General features: G+C 37.1%; 1 protein-coding gene and 1 pseudogene across 1 annotated transcript in view; both read left to right on the plus strand.

Annotated features, from left to right (window-relative positions):
• Positions 1–20607, plus strand: part of NUP37 (nucleoporin 37) — a 52082-nt gene that overhangs the window by 26022 nt on the left and 5453 nt on the right. Inside the window, exon 6 of the mRNA XM_005898604.2 lies at positions 15423–15513. Within this exon, the coding sequence (XP_005898666.1) occupies positions 15423–15513 (91 nt within the window). The remainder of the gene's footprint in view (positions 1–15422; positions 15514–20607) is intronic.
• Positions 1940–4394, plus strand: LOC102274200 (protein farnesyltransferase/geranylgeranyltransferase type-1 subunit alpha pseudogene; annotated as a pseudogene).

The following is a 20607-nucleotide window of genomic DNA, read 5'->3' on the forward strand; positions in this document are numbered from 1 at the left end:
AATGGAGAGATCACAACAGACAACACAGAAATACAAAGGATCATAAGAGACTACTATCAGCAAGTATATGCCAATAAAGTGGGCAACTTGGAAGAAATGGACAAAATTCTTAGAAAGGTATAACTTTCCAAAACTGAACCACGAAGAAGTAGAAAATCTTAACAGACCCATCACAAGCACGGAAATTGAAATTGTAATCAGAAATCTTCCAGCAAACAAAACCCCAGGTACACACGGCTTCACAGCTGAATTCTACCAAAAATTGAGAGAAGAGCTAACACCTATCCTACTCAAACTCTTCCAGAAAATTGCAGAGGAAGGTAAACTTCCAAACTCATTCTATGAGGCCACCATCACCCTAATGCCAAAACCTGACAAAGATGCCACAAAAAAAGAAAACTACAGGCCAATATCACTGATGAACATAGATGCAAAAATCCTTTACAAAATTCTAGCAATCAAGCAATCAGAATCCAACACATTAAACAGATCATACATCATGCCCAAGTGGGCTTTATCCCAGGGATGCAAGAATTCTTCAATATCCACAAATCAATCAATGTAATACACCACATTAACAAATTGATAAGTAAAAGTCATATGACTATCTCAATAGATGCAGAGAAAGCCTTTGACAAAATTCAACATCCATTTATGATAAAAACCCTCCAGAAAGCAGGAATAGAAGGAACATACCTCAACATAATAAAAGCTATGTATGACAAATCCACAGCAAACCCATTATCCTCAATGGTGAAAACTGAAAGCATTTCCCCTAAAGTCAGGAACCAGAGAAGGGTGCCCACTATCACCACTTACTATTCAACATACTTTTGGAGGTTTGGCCACAGCAATCAGAACAGAAAAAGAAATAAAAGGAATGCAAATTGGAAAAGAAGTAAAACTCTCACTGTTTGCAGATGACATGATGCTCTACGTAGAAAACCCTCAAGACTCCACCAGAAAATTACTAGAGCTAATCAATGAATATAGTAAAGTTGCAGGATATAAAATCAACACACAGAAATCCCTTGCATTCGTATACACTAACAATGAGAAAACAGAGAAATTAAGGAAACAATTCCATTCACCATTGCAATGAAAAGAATAAAATCAGATCAGATCAGATCAGTCGCTCAGTTGTGTCCGACTCTTTTGACCCCGTGAATCGCAGCACGCCAGGCCTCCCTGTCCATCACCAGCTCCCGGAATTCACTCAGACTCACGTCCATCGAGTCAGTGATGCCATCCAGCCATCTCATCCTCTGTCGTCTCCTTCTCCTCCTGCCCCCAATCCCTCCCAGCATCAGAGTCTTTTCCAGTGAGTCAACTCTTCCCATGAGGTGGCCAAAGTACTGGAGCTTCAGCTTTAGCATCATTCCTTCCAAAGAACACCCAGGGCTGATCTCCTTCAGAATGGACTGGTTGGATCTCCTTGCAGTCCAAGGGACCCTCAAGAGTCTTCTCCAACACCACAGTTCAAAAGCATCAATTCTTCAGCACTCAGCCTTCTTCACAGTCCAACTCTCACATCCGTACATGACCACTGGAAAAATCATAGCCTTGACTAGACGAACCTTTGTTGGCAAAGTAATGTCTCTGCTTTTGAATATGCTATCTAGGTTGGTCATAACTTTCCTTCCAAAGAGTAAGCGTCTTTTAATTTCATGGCTGCAGTCACCATCTGCAGTGATTTTGGAGCCCAGAAAAATAAAGTCTGACACTGTTTCTACTGTTTCCCCATCTATTTCCCATGAAGTGGTAAAATACTCAGGAATATATCTACCTAAAGAAACAAAAGACCTATATATAGAAAACTATAAAACACTGATGAAAGAAATCAAAGAGGACACAAATGGAGAAATATACTGTGTTCGTGGATTGGAAGAATCAATATAGTGAAAATGAGTATACTCCACAAAGCAATCTGTAGATTCAGTGCAATCCCTATCAAACTACCAATGGTATTTTTCACAGAGCTAGAACAAATAATTTCACAATTTGTATGGAAATACAAAAAACCTCAAATAGCCAAAGCAATCTTGAGAAAGAAGTATGGAACTGGAGCAATCAACCTGCCTGACTTCAGGCTCTACTACAAAGCCACAGTCATCAAGACAGTATGGTATTGGCACGAAGACAGAAATATAAATCAATGGAACAAAATAAAAAACCCAGAAATAAATCCACGCACCTATGTACACCTTATCTTTGACAAAGGAGGCAAGAATATACAATGGAGAAAAGACAATCTCCTTAACAAGTGGTGCTGGGAAAACTGGTCAACCACTTGTAAAAGAATGAAATTAGAACACTTTCTAACACCATACACAAAAATAAACTCAAAATGGATTAAAGATCTAAATGTAAGACCAGAAACTATAAACTCCTAGAGGAGAACATAGGCAAAACACTCTCCGACATACATCACAGTAGGATCCTCTATGACCCACCTCCCAGAATATTGGAAATAAGAGCAAAAATAAACAAATGGGACTTAATTAAAATTAAAAGCTTCTGCACAAAAAAGGAAACTATAAGCAAGGTGAAAAGACAGCCTTCAGAATGGGAGAAAATAATAGCCAAGGAAGCAACTGACAAAGAATTAATCTCAAAAATATACAAGCAACTCCTGCAGCTCAATTCCAGAAAAATAAATGACCCAATAAGAAAATGCGCCAAAGAACTAAACAGACATTTCTCCAGAGAAGACATACAGATGGCTAACAAACACATGAAAAGATGCTCAACATCACTCATTATCAGAGAAATGCAAATCAAAACCACAATGAGTACCATTTCACGCCAGTCAGAATGGCTGCGATCCAAAAGTCTACAAGCAATAAATGCTGGAGAGGGTGTGGAGAAAACGGAACCCTCTTACACTGTTGGTGGGAATGCAAACTAGTACAGCCACTATGAAGAACAGTGTGGAGATTCCTTAAAAAACTGGAAATAGAACTGGCATAGGACCCAGCAATCCCACTGCTGGGCATACACACCGAGGAAACCAAAATTGAAAGAAACACGTGTACCCCAGTGTTCGTGGCACCATTATTGTTTACAATAGCCAGGACATGGAAGCAACCTAGATGTCCATCAGCAGATGAATGGATAAGAAAGCTGTGGTGGCCCTGGGGGCGGGGCCTCCGCCGCCTCCTCAGCTTGGGCAGAGCAGTGATGGCGGCCACCACCGGGTCGGGGAGGCCGCAGGGGGCGGGGAACCAGGTCAGCGGAAGCTGCTGCCGCCGCCTCCTCAGCCCCATACTCCTCCACCGCCTCCCCAGCCGCTGCAGAAAGAGGCGGCAGCCCCTATGGATGATGGGTTCCTGAGCCTGGACTCGCCCACCTATGTCCTGTACAGGGACAGAGCAGAATGGCCTGATATAGATCCAGTGTCACAGAATGATGGCCCCAATCCAGTGGTCCAGATCATTTATAGTGAGAAATTTCAGGACGTCTGTGATTATTTCTGGGCTGTCCTGCAGCGGGACGAGAGAAGTGAGCAGGCTTTTAAATTAATCAGAGATGCTATTGAGTTAAATGCAGCCAGTTACATAGTGTGGCATTTCCGGAGTGTTTTCTCAAAGTCACTTCAGAAGGATCTACATTAGGAAATGAACTACACGTCTCGGCAATAATTGAGCAGCGGCCCAAAAACTATCAAGTTTGGCATCATAGGTGAGTGCTGGTGGAATGGCTGAGAGACCCATCTCAGGAGCTTGAGTTTATTGCGGATATTCTTACTCAGGGTGCAAAGAATTACCATGCCTGGCAACACCGACAGGTTATTCAGGAATTTAAACTTTGGATAATGAGTTGCAGTATGTAGACCAACTTCTCAAAGAGGATGTGAGAAATAACTGTCTGGAACCAAAGATATTTCATAATTTCTAACAGTACAGGCTACAATGATCATGCTATATTGGAGAGAGAAATCCAGTACACTCTGGAAATGATCAAACTAGTCCCACATAATGAAAGTGCGTGGAATTATTTGAAAGAGATTTTGCAGGGTCATGGTCTTTTCAAATATCCCAATCTGTTAAATCAATTACTTGCTTTACAACCAAGTCACAGCTCTCCCTACTTAATTGCCTTTCTCATGGACATCTATGAAGACATGCTAGAAAACCAATGTGACAACAAGGAGGAAATTCTTAATAAAGCATTAGAGGTAAAAACAAAAAAAAGGCTGTGGTACATATACACAATGGAGTATTACTCGGCCATTAAAAAGAATACATTTGAATCAGTTCTAATGAGGTGGATGAAATTGGAGCCTATTTCAGAGTGAAGTAAGCCAGAAAGAGAAACACCAATACAGTATACTAACACATATATATGGAATTTAGAAAGGTATTAACGATAACCCTGTATGCGAGACAGCAAAAGAGACACAGATGTATAGAACAGTCTTTTGGACTCTGGGAGAGGGCGAGGGTGGGATGATTTGGGAGGATGGCATTGAAACATGTATAATATATGTGAAACAAAACACCAGTCCAGGTTCAATGCATGATACAGGATGCTTGGGGCTGGTGCACTGGGATGCCCCAGAGGGATGGTATGGGGAGGGAGGTGGGAGGGGGATTCAGGATGGGGAGTGCATTTACACCAGTGGCATATTCATGTCAGTGTATGGCAAAACCAATAGAATATTGTAAAGTAATAAAGAATGAGGAAAAAAAAAGTGTACTATACAATTTTGAATGAACCTCATAGAAAATATGACCTATCAAAATATATAATGATAAAAATATTTTGATTGTACATTTCTCTAAAATATTTTAATATTACATAAGTGTTTTAATTATATTACATATATCTATAAAAAAACAAGTAGTTATAGAATAGCAGTACAGTGTATATGTGTTCAGACATGACCACATAAGATATAGTAACATGTAGTCTTTGTCACTCTTTACAAGGAATAAATTTGAGTATTAGAAACATAAGATAACAGGAAAATGTAAGGCAGAGGCAAAGCTGCCAAGCTGCACAATTCCAGGGCTATGGCTTACAGAGTACAATGTAAATAGTGCCATCTGGAGTTCTGCAATGTGATAACCTTGAGCAAAACTTGGTATTAGACTAAAAACTGAAGTCAGTAGTAAAAAAAAAAAATGTAGTATGGGAAGTGAAAGAGTATGGAAATAAAGGCTAATCAAAATAGAAATAACTTGACAAGACAGATTATAGGATGTCAAGTTGAAAAAATAGGGAAGGATAATATTCTTGCAAAGTAGCCAATTTTTATATGGATGGTGTCAGAGTAATTCACTGTTATGACATGGGATGGAACACTAACAAAGATTGAAAAAAATATATTTCCTATCTTGAAATGGCCCCACCTAGTATTTCTCAATTTTACTGTGACATGCAAAAGTCATGTAGAATGGCTAGCATCCCTGATTCCCTTTCACTAAATGCTTGTAGCACCCCACTCATTAGGACAATCAGAAATGTTGTAACTAGGTGTTGGAACCATGCCCTGTTGAGAAATTTTGATTCAGTTAATAGTAAGTGATCATACTAAGTGTTTTATATAAATTAATTCATTTACTCCTCAAAAATACTATTTGGTAGATTCTCCAATTGAAGTTTTGATCTTTTTATATTATTGAAAAAGCAAATGTTCATATTATTTCTATGCCCTGATCAAAATCAAGCGTTATGTAGGGTTTAATAAAATTGATAGAATTATACTTAGTGTAATGTGTACAGACATGTTATCATCTTCTGCTTGGGAAGAATTTATCATTTTTGAAAGATACCTTTGCTAAAACACTCCAGTACCAACTCTTGAAACAAAGATGTCATATTCGTTCATATGTCATTAGGCCAACTTTCAGATAAGGAGCAAGAAAGGAGAAACGGAGTTTTGTAGAGGACAAGGAAAATGATCCTAGAGTAGACTGCCCTTTTCACTAAGGGATTTTACAGGATCAGCCATGCTTGACTACCCTAGAGTCATCCCAGCCCTAGAAGAGTACCCTCTTAAGTATTTAGTGAGTGAGTGAAGGAATGAATACAATCCTTTATCTGTCACCATGTCTTTATAAAAAAAATGCCATTACCAAACAAACATCTGACAGATGTGTTTAAGAAAAGAATTCCCAAGTAAATCATAGGATTGCTAGTCATTCGGCCTCATGTTAGAACACCATTCTTTTTATGGTCCCTCTTCATGTTCTCCATATATAGATCTATCATATACATACATTTATGTACAGGAAAATATAAGTACTAGTACTTCAAATTATGACCTAGAATCATCTGAAGAAAGTTAAAATTATTATTTTTGAGAGGTAAGTAAATGCATATTTAGAAAGATTTATTATCCCCCTCCTTCCCAAAGAAGGTAAAAATGGTGTTTAAGTATTTACTGGGTTAAGCTTATTATTTTAAAAACTCACTAATACAGAACATTTCATTCCTAGTCAGTGCCAAATAACAGATGTTCTTGTATATTAAAAACAGTACCGTTCTGTAAGAACAAGTCAGATCAACAAGTATTTATTAAACATGTTTAGTATAGCCAACATTTAGTACTTTGGGGGATACAAAAGAAATAGAAGATGCAGTACTCACTGTAACTACAGAAGATGTCAGAACTAAATACATTTCCTCCTCCTCCTCCCCAGTAATCTTTTAAAATATTAGATAAAATTTATGGTGAAGGAAAAGTGGCTTCCAAAAACCAAGGAATTCTTAGTTCAAGACTAAAATAATAGAGGCGTGTAGTGTGCCATTCACTTTGTCTATAAAACACGGAATATTGGTAGTTGTCATGCTCTAGCTGTCATCAATTTAACTAAAATGGGAGGAAGGGTAAGACATAAAAAATAATGATTTTTTTAGGAATATAACCAAATTGCTAGATAAGGGAATACTAAATTACCTTAGATATCCACTAAGCCAATAATGCTGTTTTTTGAAAATTATTACGAGAGAAATAGAATGTTTATCAACTGTCTTCTATATATCCCATGTTAGCTAAATTCTTCCCATAATACTTCTGCTCATGTATATTTGCATCTTTAAGATCCACAGTTAAGACAGTGTTCCTCCCCGAACCCCACCCCAGCTAAGATCACAAAATAAGTGATTTACTTAAAATTAGTCCTTATGGGAAAGAGAGAAGAATGAAGACTGAGAACCTTCTTAAGACAGGCCAAGAGAGCATTGCTTGGAAGATCAATCTGCATTTAGGAGCAGTTAAATGATGCCTGATAATTACAGGTACAAAGTGAAATCAGGAGAATGTATACTATTCATTATAATGTATGGTTAAATAATTACAGAAATAAAGTTTTCTGCTTGTCTTCTAAAATTTCCTCTAGTTTTTTATAACATTTTGAATCAAGATTAATTATTTCATAGTTCTAATAAGAGCTTTAAGAATGAGATAAAAGAGACAGCTTGTATTGAATTTACCTGTAGTGAGTGAAACATAAGGATTTAATGTCTTTATAAGAACCATCCAAAAATTATAGTAAACTCTTTTGATCACCTTTGCAGATCTCTGTTATGTCGAGGCCATGAAATAGTGTGTTAATAAAAGATTGTAATAGAGTGAAAAGTTATAAAATGATGAATTTTCTGAAATTTTATATGATCGTGTACTGGTAATACCACTGTGGTGTTCAGCCCTTTGGTCTCTCACGTGCTCTTGCAGATGAAATATAAAACCAGTGCTTCATAAAGCGTATTACCCTATCCGTGACTGCAGTAACTTAAGCTTGCTTTTTAGCCATTGTAGCCATTGTGTGGTTGTAAGAAGTGAATTGTACAAATAATAACCATATTCTTGAAACATATCCATTCAGGTTTATTTTGAAAGTCCACTAATGTAACTGATAAGGAGTACCTTCCCTCTTTTGTAGCGTATAGTTAAATAACTTACAAAGTATATCAAAATTTTTCTTCAAAGTAATGAAAGGCGATTATTTCCTGGGTAGTATTACTGGTGTTTGTGTTAAGGTTTATGTTAGTTAAAGGAAAAGTCCTTTTATTCTGAATTCCTTGAAGATGAAATAACTAAATATCTGTTTGAAAACTACCATATGCTATTTCTTTGCAGTTGAGAGTTTAATTTCGAGGTTTATTTTTAAATCTGACAAAATATCTCACAATTCCTATGCTTCAGAAATGTTTGTCTTTGTAAGTTAAATAAGATGTCACTTCTCCTCTGGGGTGGCCCTCAGGTATGATAAATTGGTAGTTTCTGCTGCATTTGTTTATAATTTTAAGGAAAAAAATGAAAGAATGACATGTAAATGTGTAAGATTTTTTAACCCCTCCGAAGCTTCATGATGTATAATAGTAGATTGTTGTTTGTGTGATAAAGTTGGTTTATTAGTATTATATTTGAAACAGGCCACTTCCTCTCTCCTTCAAAGTACAGCCTTTGATTATTGACTCTATTTTTGACTTATAAATTTTTGTGTTCATAAATTTTAATATTATTTGTAGACAAGTGAGTATAAAGATATCACAGCTTAGATGTACAAATAATAGAGCATGAATGTTCCTATCATGGATTACACCTTTTTCTTAAGCACTCATTAATGTGATTTTCAGAAACCACTTAGTTTAGTCTTTTTAGTTAAAACATCTTAGTTATTCTGTTTTAATAGTCTTTTGTGGGTAGTAACCCAGAAGGTAATTTACTTCTCAGGATATCTCCTTGCCCTTCTTCCTTCCCAAAACACTTCCTGGGTACAGGGAGAATCTAATAAAACTTCTGGGCACGAGGAGGGATAGCTGTGTATCTGGCCTTCACACTGTCCTCTGGTTGATTCATGATTTTTAATTATTGAAGGATAAAATAGCATAAGTAATTATCTTTCATTTTCATCCTTATAATTGTTCTTACTCTTGTCAGTAAAATTTCTGGTAGTCCATTTCATCTGTTATTAATACTATTTGCTTAGTAGTATCAAGTATTGATTTTTTTTAAAAAGCAGAATTAGTCTAATATTTTTTCTGAGTATATTTGAAACACTAACATATCCTGAAAGTATCCTTTGCAAAATTTTTATTTTATACTGTCATACCATTTTGTGGGCTTCCCTGGTAGCTCAGCTGGTAAAGAATCCACCTGCAATGCAGGAGACCCCAGTTCAATTCCTGGGTCGGGAAGTGGAGTGGCTACCCACTCCAGTATTCTGGCCTGGAAAATTCCGTGGACTGTATACTCCATGGGATTGCAAAGAGTCGGACACAACTGAGCGACTTTCACTTTTTTCACCATTTTGTCACCTCCATTGTTAAAGCCTTTCCCTTTAAAGGGAATAGAGAATCAGAGTTCTCTATAGTCTAAGCCACAAGCTGACAGTTTATTCATTCATCTCTTTAACCTCCCATATCCCTGTCAAGATTTGTCCACCTAATCCCTAGATTTGTGCTTTCAATTAAGTGATTCCCCACCTCTGAACTCCTTTTCAACTTAAAACCAGATATTTTAGTACTGAATATTTTTGTATTTGTTTCACTCTTCCTCCTATTTGTGTGTTCACTTACTGTGGAAAGATACCACATTTTCCCCTTTTTTGAATCATCCATAGCATGATGAGTGACTTAGTGATTGATTAGTAGGAAATGATGGGGGAGAATCTTCATTTTGCTGTCACAAACTCAGTGAAAATTATGTTTCTTGTCTAGGAGTGTTGAAGGTCGCTTTCCTGTACAAGTAACGTTTGTAAAGTGCCTTCTCATCTTTATAACTACATCTAAGTATTACTTTTATTCTTTTATATTTAATTAATCAACACAGTGATTCATGTGTTCCAGTCCTGTCTTTTAAAAGGATTATGGTTTGTATTTTTCACTTTACCAGTTAGAAAGGGCCAAATGAATACAGATGTGTCATTTAATGTCATCTATTCCTTCTTTTGTCTGTTGTAAACATTTGGTAGCAGAAATTTCCTTCTGTGATGAACTCCTTAATAGACAATGAGCTGCCAATTAAAAATGGAAAATAAAATTATCCAGGAAATTTCCTTTTGAATTTTCAGAGGGAACACCTCCCTCTAAGCAAAAGACCTCTTGAGACTATCTAGGCTATCCCCTATATGCCAGCACCTAATTTATGAGACCTTTTTATTAATTAAATGGGACACTTAACATTTAATTACCATATGGTTGCTGCTGCTACTAAGTCACCTCAGTTGTATCCGACTGTGCAACCGCATAGATGGCAGCCCACCAGGTTCCCCCGTCCCCGGGATTCTCCAGGCAAGAACACTGGAGTGGGTTGCCATTTCCTTCTCCAACCATATGGTTAGGAATACTTAATATTCTACTGAAAAGTACTCAGCCTGAAATGAAGCAATAATTTTACAATGAACTACCAAAAGTAAGATAAGTTCCTAATCTTAGATCAGCATACCTCTTCACCTGTACATCAAAGAACTAAATCTGAGAGTTCTACTTAAGACCACAGAGTTGAGAGGGGTGGGGAAGTTATAGTCATAGTCAAATTGCATCAAAACTGTCATTTACCTCAAGAGTAATGCTGTCTGTATCCAGTGCCCTTAGATTCAGTCTATATTATTGATTTCTTAATATGTCAGCATTACCTTAAAAGCTTTTGTTTTGAAATTTCCCTTGCAAACATTTGAATAGGTATACATATATGTTTTATATAGGTCCTGATTTTTGACCATGGTAGTTTAACTTGATAATGTTATATTTTTAGGAGAAGGCAAAGGCACCCCACTCCAGTACTCTTGCCTGGAAAATCCCATGGACGGAGGGCCTGGTGGGCTGTAGTCCATGGGGTCGCTAAGAGTCAGACACGACTGAGCGACTTCACTTTCACTTTTCACTTTCATGCGTTGGAGAAGGAAATGGCAACCCATTTTTATACTTTGATGAAGTGTCTATTATCTTTCAATATGTTTTATTATGTATATTAAAGTTATAAACCCTTATAGCTTTTCTATTTCTTGCTATACCTCTTGCCTGAAAAGTGTGCTTCTTCAGTTATAATGAACTTTTAGGTAATTTTACAAATTATAAACAAATATACTAGCAATAAATTTGGAAATATTAAAATGTGAATTTATGGGGGTTTTTTTCCAATTATAGTAGAAACTCTTATCTGACATGGTCTGAACTTGCAGTTCCTTAGATAACCAAAAAGTCAACAAACTCAGGAAATCATTTTAAAGGAATGTCTACCTAACTTATTTAATTTACTTCTTTGATTTTTGTTTGCACTTGATCTTTGTTGCTGCACGTGGGCTGGTTGCGGAGAACAGGGGCTGCTGTCTAGTTGCGGCATGTGGGCTTCTCGTTGCTGTGGCTGCACTTGTGCAGAGCACAGGCTCTGAGCCTGCCGGTTTCAGTAATTGCAGCTCACAGGCTCTAGAGCACAGGCTCAGTAGTTACAGCGCAGAGGCCTAATTGTTTCGTGGCATGTGGAATCTTCTTGGACCAGGAATTGAACTCATACCCCATGCATGGGCAGATGGGTTCTTATCCAGGGCACCACCAGGGAAGTCTTACCTTATTTTAATAAATAATATATATATGAAAATTTGCCAGTTTTTTGGTATAGACCAAGGATTTTTGTTTTTCTTAAATTATGTATCCATTGATTTGCTTTGGACTTCTTTTTTGCATAAACCACACCCGTAATCCAGTGTCTACAATGAAAACAAAATTTGTCAAGCAGTCATAATTCAAATATAGCTATGTTTTTGTTTCAACTGTTTAATCTTTTATGACTGTCATGCATGCCTAATTTAAGAGCATTTTTTCATTTAGAAACTTACTTCATTTAGTTACCATCAACTTAGTTCCATTGAAACAGTTCTTTCACATTCATATTTTGCCAGCTTATATAATTATGTAATTACAATAGACTAATAAACATGGATTTACATGACTTACAAGCAGCAGTTCACTAAGCCCATTTTTCTGTGAGGTAAGCCTACAACAGATGCACATGTGAGCTATTAGAAAATAATCTTACTCTTGTCAGTTCGGGAGAGAGAAAAAGTAATCTTTCAGAAGGAGGTCAATTAAGAGAGTTTTTACTATATACTGTGTTCACTACATTTTAAAACTGATGGAAATTTATTCATTTACAAATACATGAAAATAACAAAAAATGCAAGTGGAAAGGGAATGATTTGAGAAATCAGCCTTACAGATAAGCTCAACTGAAAAATTGTGCCTTTTGCTATTGAGACAAATAATTCTTTTAAGATTGTTTTGTCAGAAAATTTGTCAGAGAAAGTTTAGGCATTTTCAGTTGGTGATTACAAAGAAAGATGAAAGGGGAAAGAAGATAAATGAGGTACAGCCAGTCTGGAAACCTATTTGACAGTATACTTGCTAAAGTTGAATATATTTGTAAGCTATGATCTAGTGAGTATCCAGAAAGTGGAGGTGGAAAAATGTGGGCATGTGTCTATGTAAGAGTGGAATGAGTGTGTGGATGTCTATATTCACTAAAAGACATGTACAGGAAAATCTGATTGGAAACAACCTGAATGTCTGTCAGCAGTAGAATGGGTAAATACTTGGCAGTGTACTTAATTAATGGAACACTATGTACAGCAATGAGAATGAACAAAGGACAACATGCAGCAATGTTAGTAACTTTCACAAGATTTAATAGTGAATTAAAGATGCCAGACCAAGAAAATACACTGGATAGTATTTTCCATAGGATTCCATCTTTATGATATCCCAAACCAGCAGAAGTCAGGATGGTGGGTACTTTTTGTGAGAAGGCAAGAAAACAGGAGAAGGGGGTGGCAGAGAATGAAATGGTTAGATAGCATCACCGACTCAATGGATGTGAATCTGAGCAAACTCCAGGAGATAGTGAAGAACAGAGGAGCCTGCCAGGCTACAGTCCATGGGGTCAAAAAGAGTCGGACGTGACTTAGCAACTGAACAGCAACGACGACAACAAAGGAAATAGGGACTATAAGGAAGCACAGATGACATTTGAAGTTCTGGAAATGCTATCTTAATCTGGATGCTTCAGGTGTGTTCTCTTTGAGCTGCATGCTTAAGATTTATGTATTTTTATTATTTATGGTATACTGCAAAAAAAGAAATGTGATTTCATCTGATGGGACTATGTTAACTAGATGAGATATGTAGTAAAGACACAGGAAAATAAGTTGAGCTCCACAAAAGGATTTGAGAGAAGCTTAATTATAGAATCTATCAAAATGGGAAATAAAACCTAACAAGTTAAAGTGTACCATCTGTAGCTAATTTAGCTGTGATAACTCATTTCAGCCCAGTTGGTTGTATTTTGCATGCTTAGTACTGGGATTATGCAACTGCTGAGAATTATTTAATAAGCATATAATTATAAGCTATAAATCATTTTACCCTAATCCCATAAAGTAATCTGGATCACTCTCCTCATTTTTTAAATCAGTTTGGTTTGTTTGTTTTGTTTTTTCCCAAAATGTATCAGATTCTGTTCAGGCTAAATACTGTTTAAAAATGAGATTAAAATTTGGTTCAGTGGACAAGAATATACTTCATCAATTGGCCTGTTTTTAAAGAATATCCATTTTTTAAATCTCTTTGGTTTCCTTCATTTGAAATTAAAAAGTCATGAAAATATCCTGGTCTGTATTCATTCAATATAATAGCAAACAAAAGTTAAATACATATGAGAATAAAATCAAAAGAATGGAGCCTTTAAACCATTCTCTCATGGGATTCATTGAATATGCAAGACAAATTTCTGCTACTTCAATAGTGGTAAAATATATGCTAGCCCACTACTTTATTGTATAAACGGTAATAAGGAAGAAAGAAATATTCAGTTGCCTTGACTAATAATCTTATTTATTGTGGAAAGTGGAAACACAATTGAATAAACCCATAGGAAATGTGATTCCAACCTCCTCAGTTAAATTGTAGTTGTCTCGCTATGTAGTAAATACAGATGAAGTGTTAATTTAGCGAGAGGAAAAAAAGTGTATGCTTCTTCTATTTAATCAAGTAGATAATCATTTTAAAGCATATTTATGTTAGTTTATATGTAACTAAGATATTTAAAGATTGGAGATCCTATAATTTCTATAGAAAGGAAAAATATTTAAATCCTGTGGTTTGGCACAGAATAGTAGAGGCATTATAAAATAAATATGTCTGCTTTCTTTGAAATAAAATTTTGCTTCAACCTTAAAAACATTCCCTAAGTTTCTTGAAACTGTTTTATGGTCCCTAATGAGATATGAACTATAATATAGAAGAAAAACTCCAAGGCATTCTAATAAATGCATTCAGTTCTTAAGGACTAGATTCTGTGGACACTTTGCCAGCTACTCTTTACCTTCTGTCTCATGCCATCCTAACTCTATGCCACACTCTGTACCAGTGAGATATAACAAAGATAGAATGTGAAGAATGAGCTCAAAAACCAGTAGTCTAGATGAAGAATAGGACTTCTCACAAGTCATTACTGAGACTTTGGAATCTTGAGCTCTCCTCTGGGGATGGGAAAAAAATTGAGATGGAAATTGAGTAGGTTTGTTTTAAGTCTTGAAGAGAGGGAGAGTACAGGGAACCAGATGCTTGTTCCTTCAGCCATTCTATCCTTTAATTTTTTATTAGTCAAGGCTTGTTAGAGAAGAATTTAGGAAGTGAGCCATATCAGAAAAGGTAAATGATAGGAAATAGCCCTTGGCCTGGGAACCCAAAGGCAGAAGGAGTGAGCAACTCCTATCTCCCTAAATTCACATCACCTCATACTAGCTTCTTTATGTTTAAAATGGGAGCTCTGGGGTGGAAGAGAGGGGTACAGGTGTATGTTTTAAGTACCCCTGGTAGAAATTATTGTTAATTGAAGTGACTACTGAAGGGGCTTCCCTGGTGACTCAGATGGTATGTATACAATGCAGGAGACCTGGGTTCGATCCCTGGTTGGGCAGATCCCCTGGAGAAGGAAATGGCAACCCACTTCAGTACTCTTGCCTGGAAAATCCAATGGACGGAGGAGCCTGGTAGGCTACATACAGTCCATGGGGTTGCAAAGAATCAGACACAACTGAGCGACTTCACTTTCACTCACTGAAGTAGGAATACAACCTGATTAGTGACCTACAAAAACCTCAAGATTCTGTCCACAAAAGAAAGAGTTCATGAATAATTTAATTTGGTTACTGTGTTATGGTATTGCTGTAGTAGATTAATTAGAAAATGTATGTGCCTGTTTTTCCATTATTGAATGTGGTAAAACTTAAATTATTCATACTGATTTTACATTTTCCAAAATAATTATAATTGTTATAATTTTCTATAAAAGATGCTTTAAATACAGATATCTACCCTATAATCTCTAGTTGATAGCCTTGAATAAATTTAGGGAATTTCTTTTTTTTAGTAACATATCAAAAATATTTAACATTATACTCCTGTTCTTTTATTAGGATTTGGAACTTGGAAGGAATACAGACAGCTCATTTTGTTCTTCATTCCCCTGGAATGAGTGTGTGCTGGCATCCTGAAGAAACTTTTAAGGTTATTATTTATAACTTAGCTTTCTTTTATCAAGCAGAAAAGACATACAGATGTGAAATACCTGCACAGAGAAGAAAAAAAATATTAATGATTTGTTTTTCACCTCAGAGACTCTTGTCACAAATGCATTTAGGTTAGTCTGCTGCTAAGTCCCTTCAGTAGTGTCCGACTCTAGCAACCCCATGGACTGCAGCCTACCAGGCTCCTCCATCCATGGGATTTTCTAGGCAAAAGTACTGGAGTGGGGTGCCATTGCCTTTCCGAGGTTAGTCTAGAACTTTTTAAGTTCTCTGTAATCAAGTTTTTATTTGACAACCATCATCTATTTACTCAGAGTATACTTTTCATGCCTTTTGATAGGTTATAATCTAAACACTAATGCCTGGACTATCTAATAAGCAGTATTTGTTTTTAAAAAAATATATTAAATCCATACTTGTGAGCCATAGTGTGTAAACAGAAAGCATCAGGGCGTAAGACAAATTTGACCTAGCTGCAGTGGTATTCAATTTCTATTCAGACTAAAGCTTTCTAAAATTCTAAAAATACACTATTGAGTTATTATCAGTTGGCCTAAATTCCATTGAGAAGGTAGGAGCCATTCAATACAAGAGTTCTGTCATTTGCCAGTATCTTCTCCTGGGCATTACTCTACATTCCAGAATCTAAAACGTTGCCACGTTCATCTTCTTAAGGTGAGTTCTTCCACTGTCCAGAGTTCCTGTTAGTTTGTAGGCATCCTGCTTTTCATAGCCCTCTAAGGTCTTCATACTTCTCCATGACTTTTCTGTCCTCACACTTGCACAAAAAGATAAACTTGACTAATCACAGCAGATTAATAATACCTACTTATGTTTGGCTCATGGTCAGCATTTCATGTAGTTAGTTCATTTAAACCACAAGCCTTATGAGACGGGTACTGTGATGATCTCATTTTACACATAGGGAAACCAAAGCTCAGAAAAGTTAAGTAACTTGCCCAGGTTAGTTCATTTAAACCACAAGCCTTATGAGACGGGTACTGTGATGATCTCATTTTACACATAGGGAAACCAAAGCTCAGAAAAGTTAAGTAACTTGCCCAGGTTCACACAGCTACTAACTGGAAAAATGGACATTTGTCCCCCAGCAGCCTACTCCATAGGCCTTACTCTTAACCCTAGCATTCTTGTTTCCCCATTTCAGTCTATCACCTTCGCATTTTTATTTCTGAATATTTGAACCCATCACATCGTTGAACTTCAGTTCCTCTTTACCCATCCCATGATCTAAATCTCCTCTACTCTCTCAGAAATCATCAGTGATATTTTTAACAAATCCAATGGGCTTTTCTTCCATTCTTAATCCCAAGGCAGCATTTATACTGTTGATCATTTCTGCCTCGAAACGCTGCTCACTTGGTCTTTAAAGCTGCATTATTCTAGCCATCTTGAACATCTGTGCATGTATATTTCCTTTCTCTTTCTCCTCTGCTAACTATTCTTTCACTACGTATTTATCAGATCAGATCAGATCAGTCGCTCAGTCGTGTCCGACTCTTTGTGACCCCATGAATCGCAGCACAAATTGTTGTAAAGAGTATTTCTCACCTACACTGTACCCTTTATTATAATAGAGCATAAAAGAATGAAGTCCTTGTCATTGAGTTACACACTGACTTATAAGAAAGAAAAACATGTAAATACAGTTACACAGACTTTAAGTGTTGGAATCAAACATCTAGTTAAGTAAACTGATGACATAAAGAAGGATTAATCATATACACTCACAGCCTTCAAAGTAATCCTGAACTGAGATGCCCCAGACTACATTAGTGTGTTCTCTGAACCCTGAGATACTATGAAATCTTGTTTCAGACCTATTGGATATTTTATCAGTAGAATTATATTCTGTATGTGAAGATGAGTGAAATTTTGTAATTTATTTATATTACATGTATAGGGCTTATTTCCATGTGTATATTATTTCTGAATCCAGATTCTAAATTTTATTTTACGTCTAGATTTCTCCTTTGCAGCAGTGAGTCTACATGAAGCGTAATCCAAGAGTCTACCAGAATGTTAATATTACCATGTATAAATATAATAGGCTACTTTTTAAAAAGTATGACCCAAAAAAGCAAAAACCTGTGACCTAGATGAGAAATGAGAATGTTTATTGTAATCTCTATCCCAAAATTTATATCTTAATACTTAATTCATGATTATTTAAGATTCCTTTCTTCCATATGCTTTTAGTTTCTATTAATCTTCTCTATGTCTTTGAAATTTCACCCTACCCATCTCCTTGTTTTTCTTGTTTCCCTGACTTCAGAATGTTTGGAAGTCCCTGCTCTAAATTGCATCGACTCAGTATCCTAAAGGAGTTCAGTCCAGGGTGTTCAGTGGAAGGACTGATGTTGAAGCTGAAACTCCAGTACTTTGGCCACCTGATGCGAAGAGCTGACTCATTTGAAAAGACCCTGATGCTGGGAAAGATTGAGGGCAGGAGGAGAAGGGGACAACAGGATGAGATGGTTGGATAGCATCACTGACTCAATGGACATGGGTTTGGGTGAACTCCAGGAATTGGTGATGGACAGGGAGGCCTGGCATGCTGTGGTTCATGGGGTCGCAAAGAGTCGGACTTGACTGAGTGACTGAACTGAACTGAACAATATCCTAAAATCATCTTTGATATCTTCCTTTCCTATATGCAAGTTTTTCCAAATCTTTAAAGTTTTTCTTCACTGTCTCTAGAATACATTCCTCTTAGTCATTAATGTGTATTCTTCACCTTTCTATTCCCACAGGTAATCCCTACCAATCCTTAGCTTGTTTCTAAAATCTTTGGCTCTTCAATCTGATTCTTCTTGCCTACTTTAGTTAAGACTGACCTTTAAATATCAGTTTAACTGTGTCACTACTTAACTCAGAAACCTATAATTATAGAAAGGCAACACAATAGCAGTTAAAAGTATGGGCTCTTGAGTTAACTGCCTAGAGTCAGTGCCCAGTTCCACCACTTACTAGCTAAATGATCTTTGGCAAGTCACAAAATCTCTTCTCAATCACTTCTTCATCTTATAAAAAGGAAGCTTATGAAGATTAAAAGAGTGAACACTTATAAAGTCCTTAAAAGAAAACCTGATGCATCATAAGCACTCAGTCAGTTTCAGCTGCTTGTCATTGTTCACACGATCATTACTACTAAATGTAGTAGGTGGTGGTTCTCATTGGTCTGTCAGATCAAACCCAAAATTTTTGTTCTGTTTTGCTTGATCTTGATAAAAACGAGGCAGCCAGAGAAGAAAGGTAAGTCTGTGATCACCTATCTCTTAAAATTCTTATGAAAGTCTTCAGTTCAGTTCAGTTGCTCAGTCATGTCCACCTCTTTGTGACCCCATGGACTGCAGTACTCCAGGCCTCCCTGTCCCATCACCAATTCCCGGACCTTACTCAAACTCATGTCCATTAAGTCGGTGATGCCATCCAACCATCTCATCCTCTGTCCTCCCCTTCTCCTCCTGCCTTCAATCATTCCCAGCATCGGGATCTTTTCAAATGAGTCAGTTACAAATTACACAAGAGAGCCATATAATCTAGAAAGCACCACGCAAATGCCAGTAATTAATAATAAAGTTACAGGGAATTCCTTGGCAGTCCAACGGTCAGGACTCAGTGCTTTCCCTCTCAGGGCCCAAGTTCGATCCCTGGTCTAGCAGCTAAGATCCCGCAGGCCACATGGCACAGCCGTTGATAGTAGTAGGATTTCCCTGGTGGTACAGTGGATAAGAATCCACATGACTAAAGAAGCTGTGCTATTAACCCACCATGCTTTATTGCCTGTCCAAACTGAGGTCCAGACAGACTTGGCCCTTCCATAGCTCATAAGTTAAACCTGAAATTCTCAAGACTTTTGGAGACAGATTCAGAATCTCAAGTGTTTTTACTAGGTCCAAAATAAATCTTCCTGGTCTTCTCCCGTTTCCAGTCCTTCCCAACCTGTGACTTTACACAGCCCACCAGATCACTCCTCAATCTCATAACCTAGTCTTGTAGTAAGGAACACACATGGTGCTGTAGTTAGACCTGGGTTCAAACCCAGGCTCTGCCACAGGCTTAGTGATGAGATCTTCCACAAGTTACTTTAATCACTCTGCACCTCAGTCTCCTTTCTGAAAAATGGGATTGATGATAGCAGTTTCCTCGGATAGTAGTCATGACGACTAAATATTTTTATATATTACAAATTATGCTAATACTGTATATATACAACAAATTATTTTTGTTGTGTATTTGTCACTGACCTCATCTTATTGAGAATAGTTTTAAATTCCACCTTTTCTCTTAAGAATCCCCTACTTTTAAAGACTGCCTGTGTTCTAAATAATTGCTCTTCCTTTTGCATCCCACTGTATGTCCCCTTAAATTATAGTCAGTTTTTTTTTTTTTTTCCATGATTCTCTCTCGATGGAAAGTTTCTAAAGATCAAGGATCATGTCATTTACCTTTACTGAACATAGCATGGTGTTTTATATACAAGTGTTTATATGGTTGATCTTCATTATTCACAGATCCTACATTTGCAAGTATGCCTACTCACTAAAATTTATTTGTAACCCCAAAATTAATACTCATCACTCTGACGGTCACAGACATGCATGGAGCAACACAAAATTTGAGTTGACTAATATGCACATTCCCAGCTAGGGCTGAATGAGGCAGTACTCTGCCTTCTTGTCTTAGCCCTCATACTGTAAGTTCAGTTCAGTTCAGTCGCTCAGTCATGTCCGACTCTTTGCAACCCCATGAATTGCAGCACACCAGGCCTCCCTGTCCATCACCAACTCCCGGAGTTCACTCAAACTCATGTCCATCTAGTCGGTGATGCCATCCAGCCATCTCATCCTCTGTCTTCTCCTTCTCCTCCTGCCCCCAATCCCTCCCAGCATCAGAGTCTTTTCCAATGAGTCAACTCTTCGCATGAGGTGGCCAAAGTACTGGAGTTTCAGCTTTAGCATCATTCCTTCCAAAGAACACCCAGGACTGATCTCCGTTAGAATGGACTGGTTGGATCTCCTGCAGTCCATGGGACTCTCAAGAGTCTTCTCCA

The sequence above is a fragment of the Bos mutus genome, chromosome 5 (assembly GCF_027580195.1).
Source record: "Bos mutus isolate GX-2022 chromosome 5, NWIPB_WYAK_1.1, whole genome shotgun sequence".
NCBI classification, from domain to species: Eukaryota; Metazoa; Chordata; class Mammalia; order Artiodactyla; family Bovidae; genus Bos; species Bos mutus.